The sequence below is a fragment of the Plectrocnemia conspersa genome, unplaced genomic scaffold (genome assembly GCF_051122295.1).
Source record: "Plectrocnemia conspersa isolate PC_06_02 unplaced genomic scaffold, ASM5112229v1 ptg000003l, whole genome shotgun sequence".
Lineage (NCBI taxonomy): Eukaryota > Metazoa > Arthropoda > Insecta > Trichoptera > Polycentropodidae > Plectrocnemia > Plectrocnemia conspersa.
This window is the reverse complement of record NW_028277167.1, coordinates 9,573,162-9,599,958: the sequence shown is the minus strand read 5'-3', so window position 1 is coordinate 9,599,958 and position 26,797 is coordinate 9,573,162. Positions and strand designations below refer to the sequence as shown.

Sequence of the window (26,797 nt, the reverse complement as noted above, 5' to 3'; positions counted from 1 at the left end):
AAAAAAAATACAAAATTGTGTAGGAAGATGTAAAGAGATTAAGAAGACGGAAATAATCGAGGACTATAATAAATATATAGGAGCTGTCGATACTTTCGAATTCAATCTTGATAAAATGCGGGCCCAGAAAAATTGATTTTAAAACCATAGATGGTGTCAAAATGCCTGGTTCCCTAAAACTAAAATTAGTACTTCGAGAAGTAAAAAAATTAAATTCATATGAATAAAACAGGGTCGATTATATTTACGAAATGTAAACAAACTTTGCAAACGCTTCTCCAAAGTGAATAAAGCAGTGATTAAGAATATAAATTTATCTGGGCTCCACCTAGCAAAGACGTACACCACATTTTATAACTTTGCTTTAAAAGGCTTGCTGTTATTGTGACACATAGACAAAATTTAATAGAAAATGCCTACTTACAACGAAAAAATCCTAATATACAAACAATTAATAAGACCTTTTTTAACATGTTCTGTGTTGAGTCACACAATTATTAATATTTTTTAATTGCAATCGACCTATAAAAATAATATATATATATATATATATATATATATATATATATATATATATATATATATATATATATATATATATATATATATATATATATATATATATATATATATATATATATATATATATATATATATATATATATATATATATATATATATATATATATATATATATATATATATATAATACACATTTTTTTAATTATAATCTCAAAAAAACTTCATATTAGCCTTAAAATTCTCACAATCTAAGAACATTGTCATTTTTTACCAGACAATACTTTAAAAATATTTTTCGTAAGGACACTAACTCACTAATCTCATGTATCGAAGACTACGATAAACACAATCATAAAATTAAATATAAGCACAATATTCTAAAGCACATATTGCTTTAAAGTCAGATGAGCACATATAATGGTTTCAGAACTTTAACTAAATGTACTTAAATTAATTCCCCTTAAATTATAACTAACATCGTTTTATTTTTTATTATATTGTAGCTGCCAACAAAATTAAACAAACAAACATAAAAGTGGCTATAAACCAGTAACATGAATTGTATATAATGGCATGTTTGTAAAATTAACTACCGTATGGAATTAAAAAAAACATATGTTAAGAATATAATTTACATCGTCGATGATTGAAATAATAGAAGAATAAGGAATATTATATTTTTTAATATTATAGGATTTTTTAAGATACTTTAAAGATCAAGAATACTATTTTATTTTAATTAATAAATAAAATTATGTACATGCAATCGTACATAATATAGGAAAAAATTAAAGACAAGGTTGTGCAGCAGTTACATATGTATATACAAGCAGTTACATCTGTAATACATCTGTAAATATATACAAATTGTAATGTGTAACTCAAATTTTCAAATTTTATTTTAACATAAAAATTTTAAAATGTGATTTCTTTACAAAAAACATCGATTAAACGTTTTAGAATAAAGTTTAAATGACAATTCAACGATAGAAGATATAATACTATATTAAAACTTGTGTATTTAAAATTGATTATTCAAAATTTTCAGATATATTTTTTTTTAATTTGATACTAAATTAACACGAATATTAAATTATATTTACGTAAATTATTTGTTTATTCAAATATCAAACTGTTGCAATAAAAAATGAGAGGTGAGTTGATGAGTGACAAGTAAAAATAGGTTTATTATTATTTATTAGCTAATTAACAATCCCGTATTGGTTGATTTTTAAATTTAAATATTTGTAAATAAGTCATATCCATTAAAAAAAATATTTGATAAAAACTGGTCTTTAACAGCTTAACGCCCGAGGACTCTTATATGAGTATTAAAATAACATTGTTTAGTGGCCGTGAACTCAGAAATGAGTCCTGCATCATGCGTTTTCTTTTATTAAAAAAATAATGAGATACCATCGAGTATGCATGATAATTAGATATGGATACTATTTTTACGTACTATCAAATAAAAAAATAATTATATTATATTTCAATTTTTTGTAAAGAGCAATGCAATTTTGGGGCACGTGAATATTTTTTATGAAATGTATGAACCATAATTATTTATTTCGTATAAAAAAAATATTTTATGTTACACTTCTTGAACAGAAATATGTTTCTGTCTGGCTAAGTAACAATAAAACCAATCCAATCAAATCATCCCGGTAGATAATACTTTAATAAACAAAGTTTTTCAACTTAAAATTTTGTATGTTATTGCATAATTAAAAAGTAAAATCTTTATAGATAACACAGTAATCAAAGAACTTCCAAAATATATCATCCATTAGCTAACGAACATTTTTACCGGGTGTATGTTTTTTTGAAACTTCCTCGCCATTTGGAAAACAATAATTCACAGATTAAGAAACCAAGGGGAAAAAAGCTACAATTCGTATTAATTATCAACAATTAATTTGAAAAAAAAATACTATTGCAAGAGTCTCTGAGGGATAAAATCATGAACGAATAAATATGTATTTTCGCTCCTAATATTTTGTGTAAATTGAAAATGGTTGCAATAGTTACAAACCAGTTATATATAATTTAATAATATGTATGTTATAATGCTTCTATAATTTTTGTATACGCAATTTATAAAAAAATATCCGTTTATAATATAATATAATGTGCACTCACCAAATTTTTCGAAGTCCTTTTTCTGCTTACAACTGGCACGTACACATTTATTTTTATCACTACACTTTTAAACCACACTATATCCTTATTTATATTTATTTTTATTATTTACACTTTTTTATCTATTTTAATATTTTTTGATACGTATAAAAACACTCGTCATTATGAAGAGGAATTTCACTGATTCTGCACATGTATGCTGTATCTTTACTTATTCCATGTGCAGAATTTTCTTCTCACATATATCTTCACACTTTTTATTTTTATTGACTGATGGTTTTACAGCTTATCCGAAAGCCTATCTGCTGGATCGACAGCACGGGTATGGCAAGGTGTTGCAGAAAATGGTGAAATATCTTCAGAATCGATAGATCATTTAGCCGTACTCAAAAGAAAATCTTTAAATTTAATTTTACTGTTACGATTCAAATTTTGATAGACACTGAACGAATAAAACAATGCGCATTGAAATAAATAAATAAAAAAACATTTTTTGTTTATTCCATTGTTTTTTCAAAATAATATGTAACTAGGTAGTTATTGATCGACGCGATCAACACCTCGTATATTTATTATAGTCTATTATACACTGAGGCTTATATTATATATTGTCAGGCCGGTCGTTCTGTTTTTTGCCGTGTCCATCATCTGGCTGTTATAAAAAGTAAATATCATTCTGAAATATATTTTCTTATTTATTTTCCAAATTTGGACCTTTTCTGCCATGTTTCATCTGTAGGGGCCTTAATTTTATAGTGTTGCAATCTGCGGGTTAAATATTGAGATGCGCATGCGTGGGCACGTCGACGTTCGGCGCGACTCCGAGGAGGTCCGCGGTGGTGGGGGCAGTGCTATCGCTCCTTGTAATGGACGCCGTGTAAACACAATTCGCGACTCGAGGCCGCGGGGGCTAGGGCCCAACGCGCCCTCGTGCGCTTCGTGGAGGATCTCGCCGACAACTCGGACTGGCTGGCGGAAAAGCTGGAGCCATTCGGCGAGGGCCGCTACTTCCTGTTCGACCTGCCGGGCCAGATCGAGCTGTACTGTCACCTGGAGGGGCTGGCGCGTGTCTTCTCGGCGTCACTGCGACATCCGGCTGTGCGCCGTGGACTTGGTCAACTCGCATCACTGCACGGACGCCGGCAAGTTCTTCTCTCCAAGGCGGACCTGCTGCGGAAGCGCGCCGCCAACCTGGACTTCGGCCTGGACTATTACGCGCAGGTGCTCGATCTGGACTGCGACCCCGTCTCTTCCAAGTACCGCAAGCTGAACGCAGCGCTCGCCTCCGTCGTCCATGACTACGGCTCTTTCGAGTTTTTGGATCCCGTCCCCCGACAGCGGACCGCGCCAACGGCTACGGCTTCGGCGTCGACGAGAAGCGCAGCGTGGACTCCGCTGCGCTTCTCGACGCCCCCCACTACCGCGGGCCTCGCAGTGCGAGAGTCACGTCAATGTCGCCGATGGATCTCTATATTTACCCCCAGATTGCAACAATATTTTTGAGATTCTAGCAGACCCCTATTATTCCGGATTGTTCCACAAAATTCTGTTTTCCGTAAAAATAAATATTTTGCTAATAAAACGCTATTTTAAAAATTGTCAGGATAGACACAGTGCCACTTGTCCAGATATGGGTGTAGTACTTTCATTTCCGTGTTTACTAATCTTTCTGCATTTCCGCTGTATAATTTGAAATTACAAATATCACCGGTATCAGATTCGCAAACCGTTCTTTTTAACATTCCATATTTGGTTGAGTATTCTATGATTAAATTTGTCTAAAAAGTAATCAACAAATGGTTCTACTTTCGCTATCTGAACTATTCTAAATTGTTGCATTTTTAATAAAATGCAAAAAAGTTTAAATTTGTTTAAACCTATTTCTTGACATACTTTTTCGAAATATTAGCGTCTAGATCAGTGGTTCTTAACCTTTTCAAAGTCACGGTGCACTTTTGATCATGGGAAAAAGTGGCGGTGCACCAGAATTAAGAGGTCGAAAAAAATATGTGGACATAATTTTTATTACATATTTAAAAAAAATAATAGTTACATACAAAATTACATACAAATTTTTTACATATTTTTTTAAATTAAATTATATAAAAAAGTTTAGTATTGAAAATAAATTTAGGTAGTTAATTTTGCCCTGGAACCAATTTTTAATTACGTGTTTTATTTAAAATATTTGTATTATTATTTAAAGGTGCTCTTTGGGTGCCAAATCTAAGTGGTGCATTTTCCTCCCTTTGTTTACCCAAAATGACATTCCTGCTTAACATAATAAAATTTATATGATCAATCAAAAATTAATTAATGTGATACCTGAGCTTGTTGGCTTTTGCAGATATCAGAAATATTACGTCGAATATTTTATGTATTTACCCTGAATTCTTCGTTTAAATTTTTTTCTCTCTTTCTCGTTTTTTAGTTTTCATATTAGTTGTTGTTGAGAAACCAAGCTCATACAGATATGATGTTGAAAACTGAAACAAAATTTTCAGTGCCTTCATGTAAAGAACTGAATATTCCTCTTGGACAGTAATCCAAGAATTCTTCATAGTTATTTCGAAAAATGTAATTTTTAGAGTACGATCAGTCGACAATTAGACTAATTTGATGATTTCGTATCCGGTCATAATTTTCTATATTTAAGAATGGAAAATAATGTGCAATTTTTCTTCCAATAAAGTTAAATGGTCTATTATTGCGGAAATAACTCCCTTGGGAATGTTTTCGTTAAGTGAAGGAAATATATCTACTTTTTTTTCTATTATTCGATTTTTTGAAAGAGTTATTTTTTTCCGAAATCCTGTCAATTTGTCAATGTATGTCATGAATTTTTCATTTTTTCCTTGAATGCTTGTGTTAACGTTATTTAAGTAATTAAAAATATCTGCTAAATATGCCACTTTAGCATACCAATCATTATTCTGAAGACATTTTACAAAATCATCCATACCTTCATTTCGAAAAAAGATTAACAATTCATTCTTAATTTCTATGGATCGACATAAAACTTTACCCTTAGATAACCACCTGACTTCAGTGTGAAAAAGCAAATACTCGTACATAGCTTCCATAAAAATGCAAAGTTTTTTAAACATGCGTGTTTTTAAAGGTCTTGATTTTATGAAATTCACTATATTTACAACTTGATTTAGTACAGGTTTTAGTTTTGCTGGTAGTGTTTTCGAAACTAAAGATTCTCTATGTAAAAAACAGTGCGTAAATATAATATTAAGTTTTCTTGTCTTTGCAAGGGTTACAAATCCTTTAAATGAGCCTACCATTGAAGGAGCACCATCCATACAAATTCCTACACATAACTCCCATGATATTTTAAATTGTTCTAAATATGAATAAATAAGATCAAAAATATCTTGTCCTGTCGTATGCTCGGTAAGTTCTTTGCAGCATAGATATTGATTCACTATTTTGTTTTCATTTATGAAACAACGAATCCTAGTATTTGTGCCTTACCGCTAATGTCAGTAGATTTGTCGACTTGTAAAACAAAATATCGCTTCGAAAGTTTATCGTTAACTGTTTTCTCAGTATCATCCGACATATTTAATTATTTTTTTTATTGTATCGTTTGAAAGAGGAATTTTCATAATTTCCTTTTTGCTTCATCACTAAACATAATTTTTCCTATTTCACAATATGCAGGTAAAATTAGAGACTGCTATAGTATGTGGTTTTAATTGTGCAGCAATCAATTCAGCAATCTTGTATGACGCCAGTTGTGCCTTATCGGAAATTTTAACAGTTTTTTCAAAATATTTAGCTTGTTTATTTTGCATGCTTAACAATCTTTTGAAGTTATCTTTACTTTTTGATGCAAGATTGGCGTGCTTCGTAGGGAAGTGGCGATTTAACTTGTCAGTATACATCGCGATATTGGACAGTTTTTCTCCACATACAACACATAGTGGAATGTGATATCCTTCCTCATTGATGCTAGTAAAACTGAAACGTAAATATATGTCCATTATTTTTTATTTATTTTACTGGTTATATTTTCTTTTGTATGAGACGTATGATGTCTAGTAACATCTTCACTACTTCTTCCACTTGTACTCCCAGTGTCATTAATATTTTGTTCTGATTCACAATTTCGTTTGGTAATAAATTTATCCATTGTGGGGTATCACGACTATAATAAAATATAAATTGATTGAAACATTAAAATTTTACTATTTTGCGGAATTTTTGTTTTTATCAATTTTCTCGCGGTGCACTTGCAATAAGCTCACGGTGCACCGGTTAAGAACCACTGGTCTAGATTATGGGGTTTGTTAAACTTATGATATATACCCAATAAAATAAGTAAACTTAACCACGTTTTTAGTTCACTAGAAGCCATATTATATTTGTTTTTAAATAATACAAAGGTTTAAATAGAACAGACTAGTTATTAATGCTAAGATTATTACTACAATTCAATAACTAATTATTAATTAAATTTTGTGATGTGTTTTTGTGTATATATAATAATATTTGTTACTTTCGATAAATGGTAATTTATTTTTGTATTAACCCATCTTCCATATCTGCGATCAAATTGCAATCAAAACAACCCAATTCGTAGAAACATCTTACAAACGCGTAAATAAAGCAAATTCAATATGTAGAAGCACCACATGGAAATTTTCATGTTTAGTAAACCATCTAATTGCTTGCAGGATTATTAAAATTAATCAGCAAAATAAGCGTGTACACGGAATATCATCGATCTACTATAATATATACTAGTTTATATAGCTTATATTAATTTATGGTGGTTTACGATTACAGTGCATCAATACATATAAAATAAGAAAAAGATTTGCCTGATTATATAATTATTGCCATTGAAAATTTAATTTACACTAATATATATCGAGATTAATTCATTAATCATTTTAATTACTACAATTTCACTAGAATACTAAATTAGCCAAACATATAATCAATTCCTAGTAGAAGGGTTAATTTATGTTATTCAATAGACCTTAAATTTTAATTCACCCTTCTCCCTGATATTCAAATAATTGATCTTTTAGCAATTTAAGATATAATCGATAACTGATTAATTGCATATAAGTATCTCCTAAATCAAAACATGGATAATTCTTGACAAAGCGAAGCAAAATTTGTCGAGTGTCGTATATTTATCCATCGCTAGCTGTCTGTGACATTTGGTTAACCACAAAGAAGGAATGTTCCTAATTGAAAATCGCTTCGGATATATATCTAAAACGCGGTTTGTTATCATACTACAAAAGAGACTCCTTTGAACTCTTTCCATATAATTTCATTTATATAAGTACTATTTTTAAACTAGATCAATATAATTTATAGGCACACTTTATTTATTTATGTTCCGATAACAATAAAACATTCAATTACAGTTATTTCTGCTAACTCATCAACGATACAACTCAACCTGAAACGTCAACATTGGTACACGGAAATAGAAACATCTTTCACGGATGTAAACTGATTCGATTACGACTTAATGAAAGGTTAAATCTGATTACTCCTGAGGGCCTGCTGGCTAAACCCTTTTAGGGTGAACCTGTGGTAAAAGGTGACCTTACTTATATATTTCAATCTTTATTTACTATATTTATACATAAGCAATATTATACATGAAAATATTTTTATAATATAATTTGCAAAAATAACATTTCAAATATATTACTGTAAATATCTCATCCTTAAATCATGATATATTTGAATATGTTAAAATAGATTAAAAAAAAAATACAATAAATAAAATTATTCTCATAATAAAAAAATATGATTTCTTATAATATTATTTATGTGATAAATTACATTTTATTTAATTTAACGGCCTAACGGTACAAAATGTTACCATCAAAATAAAAAAATTGGATTTTGATGGTGGTCTAAATATCTATGCTCGTCTGTGTCAATTTAATGTGAGCTCAAGGCTACTACACTCTTGGAAGTGAAGTTAATTTTTGATACGTAGGAGGTCATTTTTATCAAATCTATAGGGCTTATAAATATACTGTCGGAGAAATGAGAGGAGATCAATAATTTTCTTGTTTAGCTTTTTCTTTACCAATAATGGTTGATTTAAGTATTCTTCAAGACTGTTATAGCGATAGTGTTTTTATGTTTCAACAAAACAGCGATTATCTTTAAAAATATCATTATTTTGATATTTGCCATACTATATTAAATCCCGTTAAAGCATACATATCGCTTCGATTCCGTTAGTAGGTATCTTATCTAAATGTATCGCGTGTACTATTTAGTAAATATTGAGTTGAACATTTGTACTACTCAACTAGAGGCGAGGGCAAAGTCCGTGTCAAAGTAGTGGTCCAAACATCAAAGCATAGTGAAGTTGAGTGCTTTGGGTCCGATTATATTACCGCATTAAATACACGGTCATGCGGGCCCGCAGTATCCCCACCACATATGTTAGTAGGAATCGGAATATTACGACACGATTACGATTTAAGAAGCGCGTGGGTCATGTAGAATATCAGGTCTCTTGATTTTTCTGTATGTATAAGTCACTGTTTTGTAGACGGGAAACGAAACTCGATTAAATTTGAATAATTTTGTTGATGAAGTTGTGACCGATTCGGATTATGACTATTTGTAAAATAAAGAAAAAAATTGATTTGATATACAAATCGTTTTCTTTATGCAAAAGTTTAGAACTAGAAGATATATTTTTATTAACTGTCTGTTCTATCAATAATTACAACTAGCTTGCATATAAATTGCGCCGAAAAGTAAATTTTAGCCTCATATTGCAATGCCTTTCCGGCAGTATACTCAAATAGCGTTGTTTTTATGCCTTGTTCATTATGTACAATTTAATTTTAACTTTCTTGTTGCATAGTTGCTACATATTTAAAAATATTTTATTTAATAAAGTATATATATACTTATATTTTAATGTAAAAAATATATATTTTTTAAATATTTTTAAAGACTTTTGTAGTTAACATCTGGTTTGTTGATATAATTTTAGTGTACTTTTTTTGCTTTTATTTTAATATTTTATGTTTTTAATATATTAAGCAATTTATTGTTGAAATTAAAGTAAGTTTTTCTGGTAACGATCTACCTTATTAATAGCGCAAATTATTTTTTTCGGCTTCACTACCGTCGGGAATGGAAATTGAAGGACTTCAACAAGAGCATTTATCCACCGCGTTTTTGCCGACCCTTAACTGAAGTACTCATTATCATAAATATTTATTTATATCATAATTTGATAACCTGGAAATTTTACAAAAATATACTTATACGTAGAAAATAAGAAATCTTTTTATTGTAATACATTTAAAAATGTTTTATCATATACAATAATTCGTGAAATTCAATATTTGGTCCTTTGATAATAAAATACAATAAAGTACGTATATAAAATAAATATAATTAGCCTTGTTTATATATATATATATATATATATATATATATATATATATATATATATATATATATATATATATATATATATATATATATATATATATATATATATATATATATATATATATATATATATATATATATATATATATATATATATATATATATATATATATATATATATATATATATATATATATATATATATATATATATATATATATATATATATATATATATATATATATATATATATATATATATATATATATATATATATATATATATATATATATATATATATATATATATATATAATAAAATATTTGTTTTCTAAATTTTTAAAAGTCAATGAAAACTCTTCTTATTAATAAAAATTCAATGAAAAACTATTTGTGCCCACGTAACGTAGCAAAGCTCAGTCACTTGTGTTAATTAATAGTCTAAGTGTAGAGTTTGTTTTAATCTATTTTTTAAGTTCTAAAAAATAAACTGCTTGTGTTTATTGAGAATCTATCGAAAAAATGCCTAATTAATAATCCCATTTCTCGAGCAATCAGCAAACTCAATAATAATTTCTTAGAGCATTTTTTGTTAAAAAATAAATGTGTGTGCTTTTTTGCAACCCCTGCATTTTTCGTACTGCTGCATAAAATGATGGGTCCGTGCCAGATGTTTGAAAATACGTATGCTTTTTTGCGAGATTTTTGTGAAAGTTAGAAATATTTTAATTGTAAAAAAATGCTTACAATTCTATTCTAATCTGCCTTATCTTTTCTTTGGTTATCTAAGAACTATTTACATTATTAAATAATTAGATATTATGAAACTGATTCGAATGGGAATGGGTTGCTTACATAAAAAAATTTAAAACTTAAAGCTTTCCACAGAGCTACGTCAGAAAATGTGCATATTGGCGAACTTAAATATGTTTTTTCAATAATCCAAAAAGGATTTTTATGTTTATCTTGTTCGAAAAATGTAAAATAGCAATAGCTGTTATTGACAATTTTATTCTACGATTCGGATATAAATACTGAAGCCCGAATTTAATTCGTTTTTCGAGGCTCTGCAATCAATCCAAGTAGATCGATCCGTTCCGGTCCATTGATTATTCTTTTACATTATAAAAATCAACATCTTATTGAAGTTTTTTCTTTTTCTGTTTATTAATATTATAAATATATCTACAATAATGTACTATATTATTTTAATCACATATTTTTTCAAGAAGTATATATAATGAAAAAAACATCTAGAATCCAGAATGTCTACTCGTGATAAAATTTTGTGTCGTGAATTTAAGATCAGAAATCAGTAGTTCTCACGTGGAACTAATTAATAAAATATGTTTATCGACGAAACGAAATATTTCATAAACTATATATATAAACCGTTAATTTCTAAAACGTTTAAATTAATAAATTAGTTTCTAAGCTCACCAATTGGGCTTAGGTTACTATGTTGAATAATAAAAAAGGATATTCAAATTTTAAAATCAAATAAAATGCCTTATAAAAATTGAATATTCTCTATAGTTTAGACTATAAATCATTTAAATAGGTTATTATTATTAACATTATTAAGTAGCTATATTTTTAATATAAAAAAATGCCTATGTTAGATCTACTCACATTTTTACCACACCTGACAATATTTTTATTTTCATTTTTTTTCGGAATTTCCCAAGAAAGCAATGGTGTGCATTCAACCCAGATTCATTTCCTAATTCAATTGAGTTCAATTTATTTTTTCAGGAGCATCTGCCACGAGAAGTGGCTCCATCCAGATCAGTCTTACTACTATTCGATGGCCCTGATGACCTTGCAGTTTGCCGTACCTTTGGCCGTTTTGGTATTTACCTATGCAAAAATAGCCCTGGCTGTTTGGGGCGGAAGACCCCCCGGGGAAGCCGAAAATTCAAGGGATAGAAGGATGGCAAAGTCGAAAAGAAAGGTAAATCCATTCCGAAATTTATTATCCGCTTGATGGATTACGTTACCGTAGAAAATAACGCCTTTTTCAATTCGCCAAAACGCGCGAGTCAAATTAGCGTCACTGTATAAATGCAAAGGTGTACACAAGGGGCGGATTGGCCAACCAGCGCATCTAGATAAATCTTTATGGGAATAATTATTTAATACATTGTCGTCTATGATTGCCTTTATTCATGTATTTAAAAAAAATAAGCAGTAGATTATTTAGTTAATTTCTTTAAACAAAGTATTTTTTTATTTTCTTATTTACTTGTCTTAACGACATATAAATAAAAATCCAATCTTAATTCTACACTAAATGACTAAACCTACAAATATATGAATTGTATATTTAAAGCCTAAACATATAAACTATGTAATTTGACCACACCCTTTTCATAAATTAACTTTTACATATATTTGACCACCCGATATTAAAAGTGTGTTTATTTGTAAGACCGCGTGTAAATTATGAAGTATAGTGAAGAGTTTCGCAAACTATGTTTTGCGGAACACTAGTGTTATACGGAAAGTTATTAGGTGTTTCTGGAACAAAATTCATTACATATTTGACCTCATATTACAGGCGAGTGATAAAGAAAGACTATCTTTTCACAACCGGGGCGCATGACAGAGATGGCGTATATTGTTTTTTATTAACTTGCCCGATCAACCCAACAGCATATTGTCATTAGTTTGTCTACAGTTGCCAAGATTGTCAAGTTGGTTGGCTGCGATAGTAAATTTGTTTACAAATCTGATTGTATAATAAAAAACTACTAAATATATATCATATCGCTATATAAATTCTAGAAAAAACAAGTATGCGGAAATATAACCTATTTCATAAGATTGTGTTATTTTATTTATTAAAATTTTAATTTAAACTATTTGTGAATTATTCATGACATTTTTAGAAGTAATGGCAATTACTATGTTTTGCTTAGAAAAATTCATTAGGTTCCGTAGAACACATTTATTAAATTTATACATATAATAAGGTTAAATTAAAAAATATATTTATTGCTTGCTCAAAAAATTTCCGGATCATTATAAGCCACCAATCCGTCCCTGGTATTCCTTAATATAATATCAGCACAAACAAATCGAATTATTTCACCGTAGCGTTTGTTCTAAGTTAATTTAAAAATCGATATTGCTATCTTGAGGTCTGTATCGTGGCGCATATGCAAATTGAAAATATTTTGTACAAGTATTCACATTCCGAATTATATAGAGCTATTGTTATGGAGCAAGTTGTGCTTAAAGCTCGTGCTAACCAGGACACGTTACACATCGTATGTAATAATCAAATAATTGCACCCAAAACGTCAATGAACACAACTTGCCTCGTAAATACTGTGAATGGTAATGCTTGTAATATGTTTCTAAATTTTGAACCTTCTCGGTAATGGCTCAAATGTAGATAATGCTTGTTGAGAATAGGTTCTAGTAATGTGCTTTAATTAGTTCACGTGAAGGTGAATTTCGGTACGTAATATTCATAAATATCCCGTCTTTCAAGGTACAGTGTGCTAAGAAAATGTAAGGTTTAATTAAGAAAACATTAGTAATGTTTATGGTATATTTTTGGTAAAAATCTACAAATAGCAGTCCAATTCACTGATTTAGTATTTATTTCCATAATTATCTAGTTTATGTGATTTTCAACTTATTATAAATTTATTGTTTTGTTTTATTATTTTATTTAAATAAAAATATATCCCAATGTATATATGTAAAACGAAAAATATCTCAATATACATATGTAAGCTCTTGATTTTATTCCAGTTGATATGCTTAAAAAGAATATGTTGTTTGTTTTTACCTTCTTGTTAAAAACAAATACTTTTCCGATGTACGAAAAATTACGAAAGTGGCACTCAAAAATTAAACGAGTAACTAAACGTTGGTAGGTTCTTCTTGCAGTTGTCAGTCCTTGGACCGAAGTAGTAGTCAGAGTGTTGATGTGTAATGGAGTCGAGTATGTTAAGTCTGGTTTTTTACCACATAATATACGCCATCGTGCTCGTAAACAGTCTATCCACCCGACACGTTAAATTGGGTTGAAGTATGCGGCGTGTCCGCTGGCATGGTTCGCGGGACTTCAGATGCGCGTGTGCCGTGTCTCTTGACTTCTTCACTGGTTTTATGTGTGAATCGCTACAGACCTATATAGATTTTATTAGTAATAGCTAAAATATTAAAAAATAATTCTGTATTTAATTGATCAAAAATATGGTTTTCGTATATCAAGATCAATAGTAACTGTTTTATTTTTTCAATTTTGGGATGAAAAATCATAATTAAGTAGATTTTATGTACACTAAATTTAATAGGGCAAGATAAAATTCATTGTAATTTATTTCTAATTAAATAATGAGTTTGTATTTTTCTACAAAATAAATTAAAAAAATTAAACGTATGTTATAAATCTTCATTTCAGTATGGGAAATATAAATCGTCTGTAAATATATTGTTGCATAAAGGTTCAAATCTCTGCCTAATAATATTTCTTCTATCTATTAATGATAATAAAAAAGTTATTTGTAATTCCAAATTCTTGCTATAGGTATTCCTTAAAATATATTTAGCTGAGGATTGTAAAAAACATTAATTTGATGGTAAAGATTAATGTGCGTGGTCATTCGCTAATTAATTACCATTTAGCAGTAAAAAGGTAATTATATGCCCTATTATAAAGTAAGAGCACTACGTAAATTAAATCATTAAATGAAGCAGAGAAGTGGTAACCGATTTGCGTGTCTTTTTTCAATAATACTACAGACTTTATCAGTACATTAGACCCCCTAATAGCAAGGTAAATTTGAGACTTGCTATTTAGGTGACCGTTACTTTATGTGTGAGCAAGCTAATCCCTGCACTACACTCTCTGGAAGTTGGCCAGTGTTGGCCAAGGACGGAGAATATAGTGGGTTACTTCGGTCGAGTTCGGTTCTGCCTGTTCTAGAATCTCTCGGAAGTTGTCTGAGGCTACCGAGAATGGGAGGTAAAGTAGGAGTAATTCAGTCAACTTTTCCAGCTTCGAGCGCTTTCAAACATTGTCGGCATATTCCCGAGTCAAAGAAACCGAAGTCAGAGCTGCTCTTTCGAGCGCGAGCGGTGAGATACTTCCCCTTTCACTCTCTCGCGTGTTAAGTGACGAGAGTAAGAGAGATAATGATATGGTGTTTCGCAAACTGAGATAAAACGAGTAGCTCGGTTCAATTTCAGTATGTGCGTAGGCGTTCTGTGGTCAACACGCATGTCGAGCGCTGCATATTGGTCCGTGGTCAAGTTAAAATACCACATGCTTGCCGAGAGCTTCGACATCTTTGAATATTTTAGGGAATATTCTTCTAACAGATATCGTTATTGTATTTTTTTATATAAAATTAAATAATTAAAAAAATTGAGTGGCACTTGATTTTGTTAAAAAAAATCGTTTCGAATATCCTTATGTATTTTCCTAGATCGGTTTATATAAATGTCACACCATAACGAATTCTTATTTAGAATCGATGGCGACAAATTCTAGGATAGTCACAGATGTGGTGTTCGTATTCTGAAGTATCATTTTTATGCCTTATGGCATTTTGCAAAAGCCGACAAAGAGTTTGCGTAAATTGAATATTTACGACCGAAAAGTTTTCACTGATATTGTATTGGTGAGTGCCCACATAAACTTTTATAATTATCATTAGCGTATTTTTAATAATATGACAATTTAAAAATTGCGATTATTTGGGACATTTTTCGATCGCGCGCAAATATGCCAGCCGTACGTGACAGAAGCCGCCGTCCATACGCCTTTCACGGCCGCCGTTCGGACGGCCTATGAAATTTGCGACAGTGTGGTTGCTTACTCGTAGTCGTAGGTCTCAGCCGACTTCAGTTGTGACTTCTTGGAGGATATCTCACCACATAAGCCTGATTCGTACATACGTACTGCAAAAAAATGTATGATTATTTTCTAGTCCCCCATCTACACGTACCCAAATAGCTCGTTTTCAATGTACCGTTCTATTAGGGGGTCTACTGTATATAAAATATATATGCAATGAAGTTTGTCTTGGCGATACGCGCATCAAATAATAATCTTAAGAGCACTGTGTGCTTTGTATATTCTCTTAGTTTGCAGTACTCTCGAGCACACTTCCGATTTTCAAATAATATAGCTAATTCACTTTAAATAAAATGTGCAAAATATATTTCTTAGATTGCTGTAAACGAGAAAATATAAATAATATCTATTTTCATTTCCTAAAAAATCTTACAAATAATGCCGGAATATGAATTCCTTAAATCGCGTCAAGGTGTAGGTAGGGTAAATTGGCAATCCGAAGATTTTAGAAGAACTTCGTTTTTATGTTCTACCTAAGAATCGCACGCAGGAACAAATGTATTTGACAATTCTTTAATATGCATAGCTCTCCGACTTTTTAACCATATGTTGAATAGGATTTATTTGTTTTGATTTAGGTATTCACAGTTGGTTGCAACGCATTTCGTTCTAGCCGTTTTATTGATTATTCTGTATATATACGTATATTTTTTTATGTACTGTTGTACATTTACGTAAAGCTGTTATACTCTGTACATGTATTTAAATAAATAAATAGATTAATTAGTGACAGTGGAACGGACAAGACGAAAACTATGCTCTTGATCCAACAAAACTCACTAATGAGTAATTATATTGTTTAGTAGCAACTAAAATACTGTGACTAGTCTATAGTTCTTGGTGTAAAATATGTTCCCTTTTTAGAAATAGGGTGATTTTTATGTATTTTTGTAGACGATGAACTAAATATTAAAAAACATACGCTGTAGAGCAGCAGCTAGATTTTGCAAACTTTGAAAATGAAAGCGGGAACCAAATCAGTAAGATATGAGCACCCAATTTCCTTGATAGTCAACACTAAAGATCAAGCCTAAAAATAAAGAAGCGTAAGAGCGGAAAGCGAAAAAGATTCCTTATTAACAGAACGGAAATTTTGCGCTAGACCCTCGGAAATATTTTGTAAAGTTTTTTCATCAAAGTCTATCACTTCAGGCGTCGATTGAGCAGCGTTTAGTGTTAATGAATTGTCAGAATGCTTTGGATTTTGTAATAACTGCGATGATAAAATATCACCAAACACTCAACACGCGTTCTTAAAGACCGACAGTTTTATTTAAATATTCATAAAACCAATATTATCTCAACGTTTAACCTTCTGTTTGTTTGGCAAACTAAAAATATAGACTAACGCAATATAAAACAATTAATATATTGGTTAGTATTTCGATAAGCAATTACAATACAATATAAATTCAGTAAAGGACTTTTTTACATTTGTATTCTTTGTATTTGTATTCTTGCGTATTTGATATTATTTTTAGAACATCATTTACATAGTTATTTTATGTTAACGAATAGTTTAAAACGTGTATTTTGTTAAATTATTTACAAAAACATGTTATTCGAGGCCTTTACAAAATCTTTAAAAAATGTATCTACGATTGAATTTATTGATTAAATGACATTTGCTTTTCTTTGGGGCACTTCACCTCTACAATTCCACTACATCTATATCATAGTAAGACACCGTTGTTTCATTTCCCGTGACAACGGAGTCTGTAACTCTATTCTCATTCGAACAGCAAAGCTCTAAAGCCTCTGTAGCGCATCGTGATGTTTTTAAACAACGGAAAGTATTTTTTGCATCTTGCACTAACCTTGTTCATGTGATGCTGATTTTGAATAGTACATTGTAAAATATACTTAGCAAGATATTTTCTTAAAATAATTATCTGACCATTAAAAGGTTGCCACATAACACATGTGCTTTAAAAATAGTAAATTATTTTTCATGATTATTTTTAAATACCTACTTATTGAAATATGAATAAAAATATTAATTTTATCATATTATTTAATGTGAATTTATTTTATTATATTATGCGTCTAGTGCATTAAATTAATTAAACTTAAACGAAACTTTCAAGTATCGAATAGTTTACAACCTTAAGAAACTCGACAATGTTCGCAATTTAGTCCGCTATCTTTAGGGTGGTCTAAGGCTAACAGACCACAAATGCTTTAAAAGTTGTAAGATAACTGACCAAATTATTAAGATAATTTTACTAAAACAAAATACGCCTCAACTTTCTCTGCGAGTTTTCTTTTATAAAGGTGATTTATTGTCCTTATAATCTTTATAAAAAAGTATTTAATTAAAAAGAATTTTCATTTAAAATATATTTATTTAAACAATTAAAGCAATTATAAGATTCTACGTAATACATTTTTAAATAAAATTTATTAAGCCTAATAGCACTCTTTAAAAATAATTATTTTAATTAAAACGGTAACGTTTCCAAGTAAAAATATTATATTTATTTATAAATTTAACAACAAATATCGTTAAAGCTGTCTGTACGTATTATATCATTATATTAATTTGAAATAACGTATAATATTTTTCTGTGTAATTACCTACGAAAGGAAGTCTTCGTGTTTTTATTTCCGTATAATTTTGTCAGTTATATTTTATTTTGATTTGTCCTTTGAAACGATCTACCCTTGTATAAAGTTAATTGCTTTCCGCAAAAGCTCGCTGAGAGCTTTTAAAATATATGACGTTTATCTGCGTGATTAATGAAAATTCAATGCTTTTGATTTTTAACAAGCCAAGAAAACAACTTTAATTAGCAATTTTATTGTATTGTTTGCAAAAAAGTGTATTGAATAATGATTATTATTTTATTTCAAATAAAATAAATAAAATTTTGAGCATCTTATGAATTTTACAGCAACTCAAAAGTTTCTGAATAATTCAAATTAGAATTTGATAATGAAAAAAAGTACATTAAAATGCGCTGATCGTTACATTAACACAAAAATATCTTATTTTAAAAAAATATCTGGTTCATCTTTATACTCGAGGAGTGTGAAAAAGATAAATACGTAAATCTGCGTGAATTTAATCGACTCTCTCGTAACGGAAACGATTTTCTCTCGAATTGGTTACTTGGGTGGAAAAAAAATGTGGAAATAAAATGATACATTATAGGAAGGGTGAATACAATCAACGGTTCTGAAATATCTGCGCCACATTTCATTCAATTGATTTAAAATTCAAATCGGAACAAAACGAAGCTTGGAAAAGTAAATTTTATCAATTACTAACATACCTTTCCAATATGCTAATATAAAATAATATTTTTATACATTATAAAAAATACATCCAACCACATTTAATTTGATCTAAAAATTCTGACCTAAAGTAATATTTACTTCTTAAAGTCGATAAAGTTTATGCAGATAAAATAAACATCTATATTTTAAACCAGAATTTCGAGGTTTTCTTTAAAACTTAATATTTATTTATTCTTTGAATAAAATAAATGTAGTAATACCATTAAATCGTTGGTTGGATAGTGGTTTCGCCATACTATTTTAATTTTCTATTTGCAGTTTTAGCTACAAAGTTTTAACTTAATTTGAGCATTAAAATAACAGCATGGAACTTTTAGCTAAAATCACTGGTTATGAAATTGAGTTCCATAATAAGCGAGCGCATCTCTTGTTACGCTTAATAGTTTTAATTTTAACGAAACCTCACATTAATAGTGTAATTAATTGCTAGACTGTAATATGATAAATATTATTTTCAATATACAAATTAAATATTTTAATCTCAAAGATTTTTAATAAAACTATTAAATAAGATAATTATTTAACTACTGTCTTCTAGTAGATCGAAAAAATACTATTTAAGGCACTTTTTATTTAAATGTGTTTTAAAATAATTTTAATGTTTAAAAGTTAATCAAAAATATTGTAAACTATTTACTTTAAATATTACACTGACAATTATTAATACAGAAGCTAATTAAATATATGTTTTAAACTAAAAATCATTTTGATTTATGAGATATTTGAAGATTGAAGCTGCTGTATTTTAAAAGTTTTGTTTTATTGAGTTTAAAAAATCATGTTAGATTTGTCTTCTTTTTAAAATCATACCATTTTTAAATTATATCACATTTGCTGGCCATTGTTGGCAATACATTGCTGAAGACGTTAATGTTTTTTTTCTAATACTCTTCGAATTATTTCAGGCAGAATGGCGTCAATTTCCTGTCTAATCATTGTCTTTAAATTTTCAAGGGATTGAGAACGATATTTAAAACCTATTTTTTTAAGTATCTGCATCATTTGGTTTTAGTTTTATAGAAATAATTTTAATCGGTACTTAAAATAACAGTTAACTGAAAAAAATATTCAGTAATTTCCACACTCAGGGCTCTGCGGTTTACATGATATCTCTTACTTAGCTATTAAGCTAACAATATTTTATAAGGATGCAGTTCTAAATTGGCATGCAACTTTTAAGATATAAAGATATTTGTCGATCGTTAACAAAGGGAGTAAATGACAGTAGTCCTCTTTGCTCAGGGTAAAACGTATTGTCTATCGCACAACTTTTTCACACAAAAATGTAGTTTTTCCGGTATTTATAAGTAATTATGAATGACATATTCGAAGACGTTACTAACTAGCGTATCGTACAGAACGCGAATCGGCAATAAATTCTCAAGGTACACGTAATGTATGTGCATAAAAAATCTCGAACATTACTTTCAAGTCATCGACGAAAGTATTTAAGCTTAAAACAATTTCGCCTAAACTGTAAGTGAATTCCGCCGGGTGGAATATTGATTATGTCAATCTAGATTAAGAATAAAGATACCTTCCTACCATGAAACGATGCGGACGAAAACCGCGTTGTTGATTACTATTACACTAGCGCCTCCTGACAGCTTAAAATAATTGTATCAAACAACTTTGGTCTTAACTTTTCAATACACAATTTAATACATTTTTCATTAATCGTGATTTTCGTACATCTCCGCGAACTAGAAAAAAATGAAGTTTTAAATGTATGGAAAGGGATCAACCTAACTACGCGATTTGAGCTTCCCAAAACCAAACTTTGTCAAAAATGTTGACTTTATTGACTTAACTTTTTGCCATAATATATATTATAATTTAATTTAAAAATATAAAAATATTGATAAAATATATATTAAATTAGTTTCAATTTGCATTCTCTAATCTCAATCTAACCTGGTATTCAAAAATTTCTTTTCTCTCTCGTGATTGACGATTTGAACAAAATCTGGTTTGTGATCGAATTGTACAATTCACAAAGTACGTTTTCGCATATTTTAATTCAATAAGCGTAAAAGTATGCGTGTGACAGAAATATAGCCTCACGCGTATGTGACAGCACGCGTATGTTACATAAATCTTTTATTTTAATATATACTTGAAATATCATACTTTTTATCCCTGAAATTATTTTTTCATAAACGTAGCAGATTATTGGTAAGAGAGCTGACAAAGAAAAACATACAATGTTTTTCCAGTAATCGAAAATGAATGTTTGAATCAATTTACGCCGAAAAAAGCTTCGGGCTCAAATCCTGATCAAATATTTGTCCGGAAAGTCTGAAAATACAACACGTCATGTATTTATTATATTATATCCGTAATATATCGCACATATGTAAGACGAATATTCCCAATACCACAATAAATTACAACATTTGTTTCCTTGATGTAAACAACATGCTAAGGGTTAATCATCGAGAATTGTTTTTTGGCTAGACACAAATGAATCAACGAATCGATTAAACATTACAAATTAATTTATTATATTGAACGAACATGCCAATGTTGAGATTATAAATAGTTTTATTTGTATAAAATAGCACATACATGGTTGATGTCATAGGTCAAATTATAGTTTATTAGTTCAAACAACAATTACAAACTTCATGTGATTTAAATTAACGTTTCGTTTTGACATAAATTGAGTAATTTCCCACGTGAACGTTTTTGTTTGTAGAATAAGTAATTATGGACAAGTATGACTTGTAAGTAATTATAGACAAATGACACAAGCAAATTTTCCGTAGCAAAAATCCTGAATAATAAATGTATCTCTGAGTAAAAATATATTTCACCTGCTAGCTTATCACATAAAAAACGTAGTTTCTGAATGAAAAATGAAGGTTTAATAAAAGGGAAACATCAAGATTTATATATTTATAAAAATAAATGTATTTATAAATATAGTTAATTCTCTTTTATTTTCTTGAGAGGAGCAGATACAAAATAGCTTTATTTAAAACAATTTGAAAGCTTCACATTTAATAGTAGCCATGTTTGTAAAAGTAATCGGTCAAAAATATTACATTTTTTGTGACTGGGTGTATTTAAAATTTTCTACTTTTATAATATAAATCTATAAATAGTTATATAAAATTGTATTACGCTACGAAACTAATATAAAATTGTATTACGCTACGATTAATTACAATAATATTAAATTTAATACAATACAAATATATAAAATAAAATATTTATTTAAAGAGAATTTATAATTGGATATAAAAATAAGCAATTATAATTTTATGAGCAGCAAATTGTAAATTAATAGTGAAACATGTAAATTTATTTAAGTACAAAACCCCAAATATAATATTATTTTAACCGTTGATTAATATTAATAAAGCTTTTATTAATAATTCCCGGAAAAAACTAAAATAAAAACACCATGTATATTTTAAGTTATATAATATTTTAAACTGTAATACAAAAATACTTTCTATTTCAGATGATCAAGATGATGGTAACAGTCGTGATCGTTTTCACCGTATGTTGGTTACCCCTTAACATATTAATAGTAAGTACAACCCTTCTTCAATTATTACAAATAGGCTTCACACTTCCCTCATTGATTTTATTATGCATTAACTTTTCTAAGATTTTTCAACAACAACAAAAAATCTCTACCCTTTCATTTGTATGCCGCGGGGAAATCATAAGATTCTTTCGACGTCTAGTGAATGAATACTGAAAGAAAAACTAAAAAAAATCTTTAGTTTTTTGCTTATATAAGCACACACATGTATTTTACTTTGTATTTATGATAATAGTGATTTTGTGTTTCATTCAGATATTATGGAGTATTAACTTGGATGGATCATGGGACTCATGGGAACCATTACCTTATGTATGGTTTGCTTCACACTGGTTGGCAATGTCTCATTCTTGTTATAATCCAATCATTTATTGCTATATGAATGCAAGATTCCGATATGGATTTATTCAAGTAAGTATATATACGTATTAAAAATATAATTGTTTTTAAGTTATATTAAATATGTAGATAGATCTGAAGCAGAATTTAATAAATATAAATATTTTAACTTTGCTACGCCATTTGTAATATAAAGAAAAATATATTGCGTATTATATTACAGCAAAACTTTCATAAAATTATTTATAGACAAAATGTTTCTTAATTAAATGAATATTTAATATAATAAATAGTCTCTACTAAGATAAATGTCGGATATGTATTAACTATCAAAAATATAATTATTTCATATTTTTCTTGCTACAAATAAAGTTTCAAAGTTACGCTATAATATATTTTTAATTACATTCCTTACGAATTATTCCAAAAGGTTCAAGTCACTTAAGAAACTAACAGAACCGTTAGCAAACCAATAATTTCGATGAATCTCTTTGACTAGCTATGCTGTGTAACTAACTGTAAAAAATTTCATCAACTCTATACGAGTCAAATAATTTGTGTAGAGTAAAATGTTGCATAAAATATATATTATATAATTTTATATTAAAATGTAATTTATAAATATAAATGAAAATTTTTAATTTATGAATTTATTTATTGTTTTTCTAAATTTATTTATTTATTAAAAAGACAAATGAACAATATTTAAACAATTTAAAAACTTACCATAATTTGCTAAAATACGATGTTATAATTAAACGTATTAAATAAATAAAAAGGGTATAATTAAACATAATTAAGCATACTATATATAACGTTACGTTAATTATTTTAGCTGAAGCTCCAGTGGGAGACTTCTTACATGCTATTATTATTTTTATTTTCCTGAGTGTCTACTTAAAGGAAAATAGGAGAAAGTAGGAAATATATGTGTATTTTTAGGATTGCTTATTTTATAAATATACAAATTACATTTTATAAAAACACTATATTTTTAGCATGTAAATTTATTATAATTATAAATATTAGAAATATTAAAATAGATTAAATTTGCTTATGAAAGAGCAAGAAAAATGGTTTAGAGCCAAGATTCATCATATATCTTAATACGATATAGATAAAAAAAAATTGTCTTTTAAATTTAAAAAGTTGCTTAGAAATAAAAACATAACTGTGAATGTTTTAACGAAATCTATTATAACTATATCTTTCAAATAATATCCTAAATCGATAAAATTAGACTAAAATCTATATATAATAATTAAAATTAAAATATACGATTGGCTTAAAATAATTTAATTCTAAAGGAGTTTATTTAAGGTTGTATATTATTTGTTGTCAAATTTATTATTATAACATGCTAAGTATAAAAAAATATTATACTACTTACTAGTTATGTATTTATTTTATTTTACTAATTAATTATTAATTACTGTTATATATTTAGATTTATGATCAAAGTTTTATCGATATTACATTTTCAAACGTATATTATATAAACTTTTTGCACCCATCCTGTATTTGAACGGTCCGGCAAAATAATTTAAACAGAGATTTCCAGCAGATTTTCCAGGCCATTATTATACGAGAATCAAACCCTCTATCTGGAGCATTCCCATTTAAACGATCGGCAAAAGCCACCGTCATTCAAAACGATCAGGCTCAATTTATACTTAGTTATGTAGAGTATTTCAGAAATCCCAGATAACTTTTATCGTTGTCAAGTGAAGCAGGTCGTCAAAATTTAGACCCACCTTTACGTGACTATCTATAACTTTTCGATACCTTTTTGTATATGTATAATATTTGTAAAGTATCCACGTTTATTTAATGCCTCCCAGGTTGCAGCAAAAATCCCCTGCCTTAGAGCGTGTCTGAGTAAAGCAGCGAGGAGAGCAGCTCATGCAGATTTACATAATGGTACATCGTTCTATTTTTATCTCTCATGCTTTCAATAATAACGTATTTATTTTGCTTAGGTGTTGGAATGACTGAAACGACTTTGCACAGAGTTAACACGTGCACTTCTTACGTGAGCTTGAGAAAGAGAGTTGCTAGGTGCTCGTGTTCTCCGGTGAGAAACAACACTTCTCCGTCTAGGAACAATTGCTCGCCGGCTAGAAGCAGTTGCTCTCATACCAGAAGCAATTGCTCACCAGGTCGTAGCACATGCTCTTCGAATATCACGCTATCGCCTGTGAAAAACGCTTCTAGCCAAGCAGATCTGCCTTACAAGCGAAGTACTTGCATCACACATTCTCCAGGTATCGGCTATTCGAATAGAACCACCCCCAAGGACGATGACCTGGAATGCATCGACACATTTCAAAGTGCAAGATACTATCCGCAAATGGGAGGATGCTTGTCTAACAATTCAACAAGGAACGTTGAAAGCTCTGCTATTGTCAAAAACACTCCAGCCAGAGCTGCGTCGTTACTGACGACACAAGGAACGATGTGTTCGAATGATAAACGACACGTCACATACATGGAAGATCAGATATAATAAATCAAACCGTATTGTATTTTATAAATGTATGTGAATTTACATAAAACGAAAAGTTCATTCCACATATCTATCAGCTTTTTATAAAAAGCTTCATATAGCTTTTCGAAGATGTAATGATAAGTTAAGCAGATAGACATGTAATTAATACAGTATTTAATTAATAGCATTATTAGATAGCAACACCATAAATATGTACATAAAAATATATATGATGTGTTTTGTGTTAAATGTATAATATGTGCCATATATCAGTAAGATAAACATTAATACATCAAGATCGATATCCAATGTAAATATTTTATATATTGAGCTTTAATATACATATAATAAATATATTTTATAAAATATATAACATGTCAAATATTTGATGTTTTTCTTATTACACGCTAATATAATATTATACTACTGATATACTGATCCTTACATACAACAGTCAAATTAGTTTCAGACCCTTTACAAAAATTTACTATCAATATTAATATCAAAATTAACTTATTACACAAATTTCCTAATGAAAGTAAAATTTTAATCGTACTAAAAATATATTTAATATCCCAAAAAATTTAAGAAGTTTAGTATGGATGTTATTAACGAAGCTGAGGTTTTTAAAATTATAGATTGACACTAAATTATAGACTTACACTAAAATATATTTATTTAACTAAAAAAATAATAAAATATACATTAAAACATTCAATAGGGCGAATAGGTAAAAGCAATCTTGCCTAGCTTAGGAATGTATTAATTTATGACTAATTAATAGAACTTTTATATAAATCTCTAATGACAAACATATCCATATAGAAACTTTTAAGATAATACAATTTAATTGAGAATGATAGTGGCGCACACCCTTAAAGAGATGCACCATTCTACATCAATTGTTGCAGCTACTTGCAGCTATCGCTGAAAACATACTCGTATCCGGTGATGAGAAGCTGGATGGCTAATGTGAAGAGAGCTGACGTCTCATCCGTAGCAGCCAAGAATAAGGTGACTCTCTGCGGCTAAAAATCAGCGAGCATCGACGGATTGTCAACACCGCCCCTCAGAAACTTCGGTATGATTATCACTAAACACATTTTACAAATCTAACTATCATGCCTTGATAGGTTTTCTTAATGTATCATGATTGTAGCGAA

The 26,797-nt window shown here is 29.0% G+C and overlaps 1 protein-coding gene across 3 annotated transcripts; it reads left to right on the top strand.

Annotated features, from left to right (window-relative positions):
- The first annotated feature begins 2,784 nt into the window (after positions 1-2,784).
- Positions 2,785-25,858, top strand: LOC148236563 (RYamide receptor-like). 3 transcript variants are annotated; one of them, XM_088183263.1, is made up of 6 exons: positions 2,785-3,885; positions 11,829-12,027; positions 22,721-22,789; positions 23,063-23,218; positions 24,988-25,066; positions 25,126-25,858. In XM_088183263.1, exons 1-6 carry the CDS (start codon positions 3,449-3,451, stop codon positions 25,650-25,652), a joined length of 1,467 nt encoding a protein of 488 aa, XP_088039389.1. In that variant the 5' UTR covers positions 2,785-3,448; the 3' UTR covers positions 25,653-25,858. The 3 variants fall into 3 exon arrangements, with proteins under 3 accessions (XP_088039389.1, XP_088039391.1, XP_088039390.1); XM_088183264.1 differs by lacking the exon at positions 2,785-3,885 and adding an exon at positions 8,099-8,239; XM_088183265.1 differs by lacking the exons at positions 23,063-23,218; positions 24,988-25,066; positions 25,126-25,858 and adding an exon at positions 22,871-23,052.
- Positions 25,859-26,797: the final 939 nt, after the last annotated feature.